This window comes from Triticum dicoccoides, chromosome 2B, assembly GCF_002162155.2.
Source record: "Triticum dicoccoides isolate Atlit2015 ecotype Zavitan chromosome 2B, WEW_v2.0, whole genome shotgun sequence".
In the NCBI taxonomy this organism is placed as follows: domain Eukaryota; kingdom Viridiplantae; phylum Streptophyta; class Magnoliopsida; order Poales; family Poaceae; genus Triticum; species Triticum dicoccoides.
The window spans coordinates 544,167,308-544,180,894 of NC_041383.1; the positions used below are offsets into that span (position 1 = coordinate 544,167,308).

The 13,587-nt window shown below is 47.6% G+C and overlaps 2 protein-coding genes across 2 annotated transcripts; both read left to right on the forward strand.

Moving 5' to 3' along the window:
* Positions 1-7,576: 7,576 nt before the first annotated feature.
* LOC119367980 lies at positions 7,577-9,167 on the forward strand. Its single transcript, XM_037633349.1, has 3 exons — positions 7,577-7,736; positions 7,853-8,350; positions 8,440-9,167. Exons 1-3 carry the CDS (start codon positions 7,637-7,639, stop codon positions 8,979-8,981), a joined length of 1,140 nt encoding a protein of 379 aa, XP_037489246.1. The 5' UTR covers positions 7,577-7,636; the 3' UTR covers positions 8,982-9,167.
* A 1,598-nt stretch (positions 9,168-10,765) lies between these two features.
* LOC119367981 lies at positions 10,766-12,805 on the forward strand. Its single transcript, XM_037633351.1, has 3 exons — positions 10,766-10,875; positions 11,509-12,006; positions 12,106-12,805. The coding sequence occupies exons 1-3, from the start codon at positions 10,791-10,793 to the stop codon at positions 12,648-12,650; spliced, it is 1,128 nt and encodes a 375-aa protein (XP_037489248.1). The 5' UTR covers positions 10,766-10,790; the 3' UTR covers positions 12,651-12,805.
* Positions 12,806-13,587: the final 782 nt, after the last annotated feature.

Consider the following 13,587-nt stretch of genomic DNA (forward strand, 5'->3'; position numbering starts at 1 on the left):
CTCTCGAGGACACCCAAACCCTAGAAAAAAATGATGTTGGTCTCCTACCCCCTCCCGCCGCGCCCCTACCCGACAAACTCTCTCGAGGCCACCCAAAATTACCAAGTTAAAAGAGCATTGTCGCCGAGGCCACCCCAAACCCTTGAAGCGTTGTCGAGGCCACCCCAAACCCTTGAAGCATTGTTGAGGCCACCCCAAACCCTAGAGAAGCAGCGTCGAGGCCACTAATATGATTACTTATTGTGATTATATTAGCTAGCTAGTTCTACGTTTGCCACTAATATATCCATCTATCATGTTTGAATAATAATTGCCATGTTGTAAATATTTGCAGAAACTATAGAGCACTCCCGAGACAAAGCAACAGAAGAGATGTTGGGGGACATAATCACAAAAGGAAGTGATGTCATTGCATCATTTCTCAACGACACTGATGGTCTGGAAGGACAGGGTAGTGAAGAAGAAGGTTATGATTATGATGGCTCCGGTGACCCAATGCCGGTACAAGAAGTAGACCGTGATGATGGCTCCGGTGACCGAACCGAGTCCGGCCAGGTATATATATTAGTTAAGCCTGTGCTGACTAGCTAATTGATGCATTCATTATTTTCGTATGTACACATATTAATTAACTCTCGTATTTCTTCTTTTCTCTAGCCCTCAAACGAGGCCCGAAGAAAAAGTTGCGCTCAGACGAAAGGTTTGAGATCACAGCAATCGCGCGCGATGGCAAGCCGATTGAACCCATCCGGACAAGGGATGCATTTCGTGCTCAGTGCGGGGTTCTTGTTAGGGACAAGATCCCGATCAGTATCCAACAATGGTTAAAGCCTAAGAATGAAGACCCTGAGGTGTCTTATGTCTCCGATATGCAGAAAGAAGATCTTTGGACATCGCTTAAGGCAAATTTCACCCTACCGCCAGAGGAGGATCCGGAGAAGCTAGTTAAAGAGCAATTGATCAAGTCTCATGCTCTTAAGAAGATGGCAGAACTATTCAGGAGGTGGAAGAATGAGCTGAAAACAGAGTTTGTCGACGAAGATTTGACACCAGAATTCACCAGAAAGTATGATAAGATCAGAGATCACTGGCCCGCATTTGTGGCCCACAAGACATCAGAAAAGAGTAAGAAGATGTCAGTGACAAACAAGAAAAATCCTATGAAGAAGAAGCATCACCATCACACGGGGTCAGGTGGCTACCTCAAAGCCCGACCTTTGTGGGACAAGGCTGAGAATGACCTGATTGCTAAAGGGGTCGAACCAGAGACATTGAACTGGCCAGACCGTTGCCGGACTTGGTTCTTCGGGGTTGGCGGAACCTTGGACCCTGTATCAGGGAAGTGTGTTTGGACGGAAGAGCAACTGCGAGTACCCGTCACAAGGCTTCAAGAGTATATCGAGAAAGCGCAGCAAGGGACGTTCGTTCCAGACAGAGAGAAGGACGAGCTCACAATGGCCCTCGGGAATCCTGAGCACCCTAGACGGACACGAGGCACGCCAGGCTCCGTTCTGTGGAAGGCTGGGTTTCCGGATGGAGGGGGTTACAAAACCCAGGAGAGGAGGAAGAAAGTGGAGCATAGCCAACTGCAGGCGCTGCACGAAAGGGTACAAGGGCTAGAGGAACGAGAGGCAGATCGCAGAAAACAACCTGCCGAAGCTTCCCCTGAAGCTACCCCGCCATCTCAGCGAAGAAGCAGCGTGGCTTCCACCGAGCAGACTCAGCAGCCGGATCCTGTCTTCACGGCTCCTGCTAGCTACCCCGTGGATGCTATCACGGAGTCTCAACATTGCTACCTTATGACGCGATGGATGACATTGAAAGTCAAGGCGGCTGTTGGCTCTGTTTTACCTAATGAACCTGGCACAACCTACCACGGCCAATCGATTCCAGAAGGATATGCTAGGGTGATGGTGGATCAAATAACGGACGTATTTGAGGACCTTGAGCTTGACCACCCTACGGGTGAAGGGGAGATTCGGCTGGGTTCTTCTCTGAAGACTCCATGCCTATGGCGGAAGGAGCTCATCAACCTTCCGAATTGGACGCCTCCGCCTCCTCCTCCTCCTCCGGCGATTCAGGGCAATCCGCCTCCTCCTCCGGGGAGTGATCAGGGCACTCAGCCTCCTTCTCCGGCGTGTGGTGACACTCCGCCTCCTTCTCCGCCTGAGCCGGCGCACCCGAGCAGCCAGCCTCCTCCTTCTCCACCTCGTCAACAAGGGCGGATCAAGAGACCCGCCGCCGCTCCGGCTGCTCCGGCGCGTCGTAGTCCTTCTCCTCCACCTTGTAAGAAAGGAAAGACAGCCGCAGCCACTCCGTCTGCTCCGGTGTCTAGCAGTACAGCCAGAGCCGGGAGGCAATACATATTCGGTCCTTTTCTGAAGATTCCAGAGAAGTTACCATACAAGAGGACCATGGAGGAAAACACGCAGATCGTGCAAGCCGAAGTGAACAACTTCTTTGAAGGGGTGAAAGCAAAGAAACATCCACCTCCAAAGGGGAAGATAGATCCGGTAAAAGCAAAGCGTACTTTGGCTGCCCTGAAGAAACCATCAAAGTCTCCGGCGAAAGACAACTATGAGCGCATTCTTACAAAGTCATTTATCGAAGCGTCGCGGTCGGGAAGTACTGTCAGTGCTCAAAGGTTAGCAGAACGACGAGCTGGGAAAAAAGTTGCCCAGCTCGGCAAACAAGCGAACCAATCGTTCCCCCCGCTCCAGGTGTCTAGCGACATCGTCGCTAATGTTCCGGGCGGGATGGTGCCCGGTTATAACAATCTTGAAGATTACCCGCCCGACGATGTACATTATGATTTCTTGGAGGTGGACGAACACAAATACATCTACGGGAAGCCTCTCGCCAAAGATGAAAGATCTCTAACAACAATGATGCGAAGATTCCATTATTGGTACATGAAAACCTGCAGAGAGTCTGAGGGGAGGAATATTTTGACGCTGAGAGTTAGAGAGGAGCATGACCTCGTTGGAATTGAACTGTTGAATGTTCCATTTGAGGAGTTCTTTGCGTTTTTCAATCTAAAGGCCCTCGATAAATTGATGATCACTTGCTACTGCCTATAAGTAGTACTACTTCTGTCATTAAGTCTCTATATATAGGTCAGCTCTTTCATTGCATGTATTTTTAATCATCCTCACTATATTATGCAGATTGAAGATCGCCGAATTGAAGAAAAGACAAATCGGTGATATTGGGTTCATTAACACAAATCTCATAGATGCATATATGGTTGAATCTCAGGCCAAAGATACGAGGCTAAGCTGCTACAATCGTTTGTATTAAATCAAAACAAAGCTATAATACTCTTCCCTTACGAATTCAAGTGAGTGTTACTGTCTTGTGCATATTCGATTTTCTTTATTAGTCGAGGTTATAGTAATGTATAACTGATGAGTTATGCATGCGTGCGCAGGTTCCACTATATTCTCCTAGAGATTAAGCTTGAGCAGGGACTAGTAACCGTCTTAGACTCGACATGAAAAGATCCCAAGGAGTATGCGGACATGACTGAAATTCTAGAGAAGTAAGTTAAATCGATCATTATCGCACCATATCGGCAACTTTGTTCATTTACCGATATCAAGTAATTGTTTTCTGTCTGGTAGGGTTTGGAAAAAATTCACCTCAAAAACTCTGGGACTGCCGAAGAAGCTGCAATTTAGACACCCGAAAGTAAGTACTATAGTAGCATGTACCACGCATCTCCTAGTGATTCAAGCGCTAGTTTCATCAATACCATTTAGCATGCTTGCTAATTATCAGTTTGATTGACCTCTATTTCTTGTAAAGTGGTTGTGACAGGAACAAGGAAATGATTACTATGGATACTACATTTGCGAGTCCATCCGCCACACGACCTGTGAGCGGGGCTACTCTGACAAACAATATGAAGTGCGTAAATAATAACATTCACAATTTTATTTTATTACCATCATTTGTGTTCAGTTTCATTTATCCATATATATGTATTGACGCCCTTCTTCAAATTAGATATTTCAGATGCGGGATGAACTCCTACCACCAGATCGTATGCAAGGAATTCAAGAGGAATTGGCGGCATTCTTTTTTGACCACGTGATCGCTAAAGACGGAGAATACCATGTGGACCCTAATCAGCTCGTTTTTAATTAGGAGATTATATTGTAAGAGATACTTATATTGTATATATGTAGCCAGTATGTAGCGTCGGATAGATATACGAGAACTTGTTGTTCGACCAATCTCTTAGAGAAGGAGAGGTGGTCGATATCACTTTTCTTTGCATGCATACGTTCATGACGATCTTCTGTTTCCTTTATTTGCTTACTAGCTAGCGTGTCTAGTCCTCTCTATACGTATAGTATGTAGCGTCGACCAAGCACGGAGATAAGAGAGGACACTTCTCTCTATTAATTAGCTAGCTAACACGATATATGAAACACCTAAATTAACCCCCCACCTGAATTAACCCTTTCAAAAAAACACCTGAAATGCTGATGCGTGGAGTTGGTGCCACCAACCAGGACCAAAGGGCCTCCTGCCCGGGCTCGCCGCACCGGCCATGTGGAGGCCCATCTGTCCCGGTTTATGTAAGAACCGGGACTAAAGGTCTAGGGCATTAGTACTGACACTTTAGTCCCGGTTCAAAAACCGGGACAAATGGCCCTGACGAACCGGGACAATAGGCCCTTTTTCTACTAGTGCCATCCTGCAGCTAACGGCGGCAGGTTAATTTGACGGATTAGAGCGTGGTTAATAATATAGCCAACAATCGGCTATAAGGCTGGTCATAGTGGGAGTAACTTATACTAGTGTCATGCATATGACACTAGTCTATGTTACTACCTTCATAGTGCAAAATAACATACTAGTAGTGTTATAGATGGCTTCATTTTTTAGCTCATAGACTCATTTTGCCTCAGGAGTATGTTACCACAAGCACTTCTTTCCTCATTAAATACTTGCCACATAAGCAAATTTATCTTGGGATGTGTTAAGTTACTACCTAAGATACCTTCACGATGGCTAGCCTAAGGAGTTGCCATGTCATCTAGAGCCAACCTTGTAGCCGGCATGTGCAACAGTAAGTTTTATATATGTATTATTTTATTAGTAGTTGGCCCATCTTACAACCTCACAAAGCGTCTTGGGGCTCGTGCTAGAGCCGGCTACTAACCAAGAGCCTGCTTCTCTTCTCTGTCCTCTTCTCTCCCCTCCAACTAAGCAAAGATATACTATTCTAGTCCTTATAGACTGCTTATGTCACCTTATTGTACTTGCTCTTAGAGCATGGTTAATAATACAGCCGACAGTCGGCTATAAGGAGCAGGGTTGGTCCTGAGATTTCAGGGGCCCGGGGCAAGACAACAATAAGGGGCCCTAAAGCTAAAATTTCTCTATTTCAATTGCAAGTAAATACTCAATGCACTATATTTATGTTGCCTTGTCATGTAGACTATACAACAAACCAAGGTCATAAACATTCACAGAAAAAATGGTTGCTCTTTTCAGTCGGCACTTATATGTTTCAGTTATGTTCGTACCTATTCTTCAATAGTAACTAAAGACATTCCTCGGAATTTCTAGAAGAAGTACTTGTAGGATCTGTTCTAGAAAAAATAATACTATCTACTTTCTGATTTTCAATCAACTCATATGCAAGTTTATTTTCTTCACTCATTACCAAATGGATACTTTCTAGATAACGTCTTACTAATTAGCACACAAACATATGATACAAGAAATTAAAAGCACTATTAATTAAATAAAATTTTGCTAAGAAAGGCTTGGAACAAGGTACAGTACCGGAAAAAAATTATATGAGACCAGGTCTCACGGTTAGCAGGTGAGACCCGCCCTGATGAATGACACATGGCATTCACAAATCACAAAGCATCTAATCTCTCCCCCGTGATTTCAGGTGGGGGGATGGGGTAGATGCTTTGTGATTTCTGAATGCCACATGTCATCCATCATGATGGGTCTCACCTGCTAACCCGTGAGACCTGGTCTCATAGAATTTTTTTTCGTACCTGTACGGATGTAGAATTAGAAAATTGCAAGATATTGCTGCTGCTTAATAGTAACGAAATATGTATGGGAATGATCTTCATGAAACGAATGAATGATCTAAATAAAGTTCATAGAAAAAGAGGAATTTGCATTGAAGAGGAGGTTGATTGGAATCTAAAAAATTGCATTACCTTCTACCATTAATCACGTGCAGCAACAGAAAATCATGATTAGAATACACAGCCGGGGACGCAGCCGGAATCAGCCGGAAACGCTAATTCGTTGCCAATTGTGAAGCGGAGTAGAAGGCGAGAAGATAGCGCCCGTGCGGCAAGTCTAGAAGATTGCAGTCTGTTACCTTTTTCTCTCTCATTTCTTTGGAATCAGTCGATCTGTTGCATGGGCAACATCATGTACGTATATGGAAACCAATCCATCGGAGGCCCCTTCATACCGGGGGCCCGGAGCGGCCGCCCCTCCTGTCCCCCCTTAGGGCCGGCCCTGATAAGGAGTTGTCATGTCATCTACAATTAATCTCTTAGCCGGCAATGTATAATAGTAAGTTTAAAATGTGTACTAGTTTATCAATAGTTGACCCACTACACAGCCACACAAAGCGTCTTGAGTCTCGTGTTGCAGCTGGTTAGTAACCAAGAGCCCGCTTCTTTTCTCTCTTCTCTAACTAAGCAAAGATATATTATTCTATTTCTTATAGTCTGCTTATGTCATTTTATTGTACTTACTCTTAGATTTTTACTCCCCCCTTTCCGGTTTATAAGGTTCAATTCAAAAATCTGACCAACGAAGGGCCTGTTTGGTTCCAATAAGTCATCTGACTTATAAGTCAGGTGACTTAAAACCAATGACTTATAAGTCATGTCTGTTTGGTTGTCACCTGACTTATAAGTCACCGTACACACCTTTTCACACCAATCAACATCATGCAGGTGGTGGGACCCACACAAAAGAGGGTTACTTATAAGTTTTAAGTTGGGGTGACTTATAAGTCGGGTCTGCTTGGCAAAATAAGTCACTTTTTTCACTTTTCGACTTATAAGTTGGTGACTTATTTGAAACCAAACAAGCCCTAAGATAGATGGTGAGTGGTGGAATATCTTTTAGAGTTTGCAAAAGCACCGAACTAATGCTCTTGTTTTCCTCAAAAAAATATATTTATCAATGCATTAATTGCAATGCATGCATGCATAAATTACATGCATTGGTCAATTTTTTCTTAATTTTTGCATTGAATGATTTAATGCACCTTAGAATCTGAACATGTGATGGGAAACAACCAAATTGAACCTTATAAAATAAAAAAACTAAAATTTTGAGATAAGCTCTATAAACCGGAAAGGAGAGAGTAAATATTTAGATAAACGCGGGCAGAGCGGCCTAGAATCCAAGAGATGCTACCTGCTATCGTTGTCTCTCGATCCTGCCGGTGATACGGTAGTCAACTCTGAAATAACTGCTGCCTCGAGATCCTTAATCAGTGAGCAGGAAGTCTCCGCTATAATTGGACACACACCACTGAGCTAGTGCGTACACTAAACTTAGATCACAGCCTTCTCTAGTTTTCAAAGCACCACTGCTTCACTCGCTGTGCCGCAAGACAGGAACGCAGATGATGAGGAGGGGAAGAGAGATGGTGCAAGGTCCCCGTTGCGTCGCGTTGCTCCTGCTCGTCTGCATGGCTGCTCTCGTGGCCTCGGACACCACCGACGGTGAGAGCTTTCAAGCTGTGTTGCTTGTGTGTTTCATTTCTAGTGCATGCATTCGTATGACGAGCTGATTAATCATGCCGGGAGCTGTGTTGTGTCATTTTTTTCATGTTCATCAGGCCTCCTGCCGAACGGCAACTTCGAGGAAGCGCCGGACAGGTCGCAGATGGACGGGACAAGGGTGACGGGCCGCTACGCGATACCGCGGTGGGAGGCCTGTGGGTGCGTGGAGTACATCTGCTCGGGCCAGAAGCAGGGGGACATGGTCCTGCCGGTCCCGGAGGGCGCCTACGCTGTGCGGCTGGGCAACGACGCCTCCGTCCAGCAGCAGCTCAGCGTGACGCCGGGGACGCACTACGCGATCACCTTCAGCGCGGTGCGCACGTGCGCTCAGACCGAGAAGCTGAACGTGACGGTCGCGGCCGAGTCCGGCGAGCTCCCCATCCAGACGGTGTACAGCAGCAGCGGCTGGGATTCCTACTGCTGGGCGTTCGAGGCCAAGGACAGCGTCGTGTCGCTCACCGTCCATAACCCTGGATACGATGAAGACGCCGCTTGCGGCCCCCTCGTCGACTCCTTCGCCATCAGGACTCTCCTGCCACCCCAACAAAGCAACTGTACGTACCCTCTCGTTTTCGTTATAGCTACGTACGTGATTTTTGTATGGATTCGCCCAAGATAACTAACGAAATACTCCGGCCGGCAGATAACATGCTGAAGAACGGGGGCTTCGAGGAGGGCCCGTACATCTGCCCCAGCACGTCGTGCGGGGTGATGGTGCCGCCCATGGACGAGGACAGGTACTCCCCGCTGTCGCCGTGGGTGATCATGTCGTCGACCAAGTCCGTCAGGTACGTGGACGCGGCGCACTACGCGGTGCCGCAGGGCGCCCGGGCCGTGCAGCTGGTGTTCGGCGCGGAGAGCGCGCTGGTGCAGGAGGTGTGCACCGTGCCGGGGCTGTCGTACAAGATGGAGTTCTCGGTCGGGGATGCGGCCGACGGGTGCATGGGCTCCCTGGCCGTCGATGCCTACGCGGGAAGCGGGAGGGTGACGGTCCCGTATGAATCCAAGGGCACGGGCGGGTTCACGCGCGGCGTGCTCGAGTTCACGGCGACGGAGGACCGGACGCGGGTGGTGTTCGTCAGCGCGAGCTACAACATGAAGTCCGACGGCACGGTCTGCGGGCCCGTCGTCGACGACGCCTCGCTCGTCTGCGCGCAGAGCCATGCTCGCCGGCTGCTTCTGTGATTGTGCTGTGCCGCAGTGTATGATGGTGAGGTAGTTTGTGACGCGAATATTTTGGCCTCCTTCCGTCATGGAGTAACTACAGAGGGGTCTAAAACTCCGAGTGCTCGGCAGTTGTAAACCAGGGTTCTGTAATGTATCATGGATAATTTACATTAGGGAATACTATCATTTTAAGTATTCTTTACACGTTTGGGAGGCAAGTAACTTTTGAATGATAGAACAGCAGCCCGTGCAAGACGCATAGTCCGTGGCAGATTTACACGAGCGCATAACGCGGCATCGTGGCAGCCGAGCCGATAGATGCGGCGCCTGCAGCGCCGGGTGCCGGGAGTAGACCTCTTTTTCTACAGCAGAGCAAGTTGACAACCTTGTTCCATTCTTTTTTCCTGAGAAACTACAACCTTATTCCATTTTTTAGGGAAGAAGTGGACAACCTTGTGGCTAGGCCGTTTGGCGGCATGGCAGCCCAGTACGCACTTGGGCTCGGCCTGGGGCTACGCAACTAGCGTCATCGGTACGGCCCAGCCCACATAGCGAGCCGCTTTACCAATGACGCGTCGTCCCCAAACCCCGAGGCAGATCCTATTCGGCGCTTATGCGCCCGCGAGCAAACGGGCGCCTGAAGGGCGCGGCTACTTGGGCTCGGCCCATTTTGCTTTCCAACCTTTTCTGTTAAAAGCCAAAAAAAGAGCGCTATGAATGGATTCGAACCTGCGAACTCCAATTGAAGATTGCCTGTTCTAACCAACCCGCCAACAAGCGCAGCTGTGGTAACATTCTAATCTATACGCCATTTATTCGTTCCATTTGCTTCCGAGTTCAATGAACTTTTTTTTTTCAAATTGATGAACTTTTTTCAGATTTGTGAACTTTTTTTCAAATTCGATAAACTTTTATTCAAATCCGATGAAGTTTTTTTGAATCTGATGAACTGTTTTCAAAATCGATGAACTTTTTTAAAAATTTAATGAACTTTTTTCAAATCTGATGAACTTTCTCCAAAATTTGCTGAACTTTTTTTCAAATTCGATGAACTTTTTTCGAATTTGATGAACTTTTTTTCAAATTCGATGAACTTTTTTCGAATTTGATGAACTTTTTTCAAAACCGATGAACTTTTTTCAAAAACGATGAACTTTTTTCGAATCTGATGAACTTTTTTTGAATTCGATGAACTTTTTTCAAATCCGATGAACTTTCTTTGAATTCAATGAACTTTTTTTGAAAATCAATGAACCTTTTTCATTTTTATGAAACTTTTCATAAAATTTGATGATTTTTTTTAAATTCACGTTTTCTTTTTTGAGAAAATTTATATTGAGTATATATTAATGTTTTACTGCACGAAAAGGTTAACTAGCTCTGTTTTCTTGTAGTAGACAGCAAAGTTAGTTTGGTCTAGTGGTTGGAGAGGTGCAGTCGCAACAATCCGTTCCTGAGGTCGAATCCCCAGCCGTCCTTACTTTTTATTGCTTTTTCACTTTCACAGCGAACACAAGCGCGCGTTGGGCCGGCCCATTCCAGCGACGCTGCAGGCGCCAGCTCGTTAACGGGCGCCTGCAGCGCTGACTAGGAGCTCCCAAACCCGAGGCTGCTGCACTGCATTGGGCGCTGCGGAGGAAACTGAAGCGTAGAGCAACCGGAAGCGAATGAGAGACCCGAGGTATGTTTGGCTGTCCTTCTCGTGCCCTGGAAGCCATTATGGCCGCACTGCTCGCTCATCGACCACTCCCTGTTTAAAAGCTCCAGCTGAGTTGAGCCTTGGGAGCTCAGGATCAGACAGCGCTCGCCAGACACGGAGAGATCGAGATGGGCATGGGAATGCAGTGCCGGTGCATGACACTGCTCGTGCTCGTCGGCGTTGCTGCTCGAGCGGTTTCGGCCGTCACGGACGGTAAGATCTCGCAAATTGGTGCTCGTATACGTTACGTTAGCATAGCAGGGCATCCCTCCGTGAGTAGGCTTCATGTTGCTGAGCTTTCTGTTCTCGTACGTACTTGTTAGTTTCGGTGACAATGTTAACGTACTGTATTATTGCTTGCCCTGTTCATGACTTGTATATGCATTTCATTCCAGACTACATTCAAGGAGCATGCTGTCAAAACTTTGACAGTGTGACTCCTAGCTAATGCGCCGTAAGTAAGCACAAATAGCAAGATTGGCACTATTTTTTATACTCTCTCCGGTTCATTTCAGTGCTACATACATCCGTTTGAGCGACAAGTAATATGGATCGGTTTAAGCGACAAGTAATATGGATCGAAGAGAGTACAATTAATACTACGCATATCCAGAGTACTGCGGTATGGAAATTTAGTCAAATACTATTCATCTAGCTTGTAGGCTGCGCCAAGTCCAAGGCAACAAATTTAGAGCACGCTCAACTAAAAATCTTGAACGCAAAATAGATCTAAAGCTCATTTGCACGGCTCATGTGTCCTAGCTTTCTGCGGCCGCAATGTATGAATTGCGTTACCATGCTTTTTATGGCTAATACGTCACGTGTGGGATCATCTTGTGTGCATAGGCCTACTACCGAACGGTAACTTCAAGGACGGGCCAGCCAAGTCCCAGCTGAACGGCACGGTGGTGATGGGGCGCCACTCCATACCCAACTGGGAGATCTCGGGGTTCGTCGAGTACATCCAGTCGGGGCACCAGCAGGATGGCATGATCGTGGCGGTGCCGGAGGGCGCCAGCGCCGTGCGCCTGGGCAACGACGCGTCCATTCGGCAGAACATCGGAGTCACGCGGCGGGCCTACTACTCCATCACCTTCAGCGCGGCGCGCACCTGCGCTCAAGCCGAGAAGCTCAACGTGTCCGTCGCCGCGGATTCCGGCGTGCTCCCCGTCCAGACCGTGTACAGCAGCGGCGGCTGGGATTCCTACTCATGGGCCTTCAGGGCCAAGCATAGCGCCGTGTGGCTCACCATCCACAACCCCGGCGTCGAGGAGGACCCGGCATGCGGCCCCGTCATTGACGCCATCGCCATCAAGACCCTCCAGCCTCCCACGAAAACCAAAGGTAACATCGCTAGCTTCCCACATGGATCTGAAGATTCAATATGCTCAGGAATGGCGAGTCCTAGTGATTCCTAACGAGCAAGTAATTCAACTCAAACAGGCAATATGCTCAGGAATGGCGACTTTGAGGACGGACCGTACATCTTCCCGGACTGCCCGTGGGGGGTTCTGGTGCCGCCGATGGACGAGGACAACTGCTCGCCGTTGCCGGGGTGGATGATCATGTCGAGCACCAAGGTCGTCAAGTACGTGGACGCGCCGAGGTACAGGGTGCCGCACGGCGCGCGGGCCGTCGAGCTGGTGGCCGGAAGGGAGACGGCGCTGGTGCAGGAGGTGGCGACCGTGGCCGGGCGATCGTACAGGCTGCAGTTCTACGTCGGGGACGCGGCCAACGGGTGCAAGGTGTCCATGGTCGTGGAGGCCTTTGTGGCGGCGGCGAACCTGAAAGTGCAGTACCAGTCCCAGGGCACAGGCGGGTACAGGCGCGCCATACTCGATTTCGTGGCGGTGGGGAACCTCACGCGTGTGGTGTTCCAGAGCCTTCACCACCACATGAAGGTCGACGGCACACTCTGCGGGCCGGTCGTGGATGACATGTCTCTCGTCAGCGTGCGCAAGCGCGCGGCTCGCCGACTGTTCATGTGAACTCGATTAGGCCGCGCTTGGAATCGGTGTAATTAAATACAAACGTATTTATTTTACACGGGTAACTTACCGGCCATTAGCAGATTTCTAGTCGGAAACAAAACGATGGACAGAGGTCTGTATTTTTTTTCTATAGAGGTATCTGAGTAAATAGGTTTCGGAGAGACGAGCAATGATTGCTTGACGATCTTCATTGCATGAGACTAAACTTGACTCAAGCTTCATACGAAAGCATTTACTGAACTAAAGCCGTTGAGCCAAGTCAAGCGAAAGACTTATTCGAAGAAAGCTTTAAGAGAGTTTGTTACTAAAACGGTAATCCAAACAAGGCCTTAGTTGATGCAGAGGCCGGGGCTGCCCCCCTTTTAAAAAAAGGGGTACGATTTCAGGCTACCATTAGAATTTTCCATAACTTGGTGTGTTTACCTTGTTCCTTTTGTGATAGATTTCAGGCTACCATTAGAATTTTCCATAACTTTAATACTCTTCAAATTTCCCAATTGAAATTAACAGAACAAGCAAACTTCAAACATTTGAACACCATGCAAGAACAAGCTATGCTTACCATGACTAAACTGTTTTTACTCCATGAACCCATAAGAGGAGAACAAAGGACGCTCAATCTGGAATGCAATGTCTCAAAAGAGAAATCAAAGAACAGACTTTGGGCTGAACTTGTTGTCATAAGCGAGAACAAAGGATGCTACCAGCTGAACTTGTCAACTAAACCACGTCAATCTTTTTCCTCCTTGGACAGGATCGAGCTTCAACCAGTCATCACCATGGATGAAGTTGTCATCCAGGAATGGCTTCATCTCGTCCTCACTCAGTTTACCATCCTGGTATAGCTGGCCTGAGCCTTTGAGCTTGTAGCCAGAGAAGAGGAATCCGGAGTCGTTTGCCTTGCTGTGCTGAGATCAATGGTGGAGCTATGTGT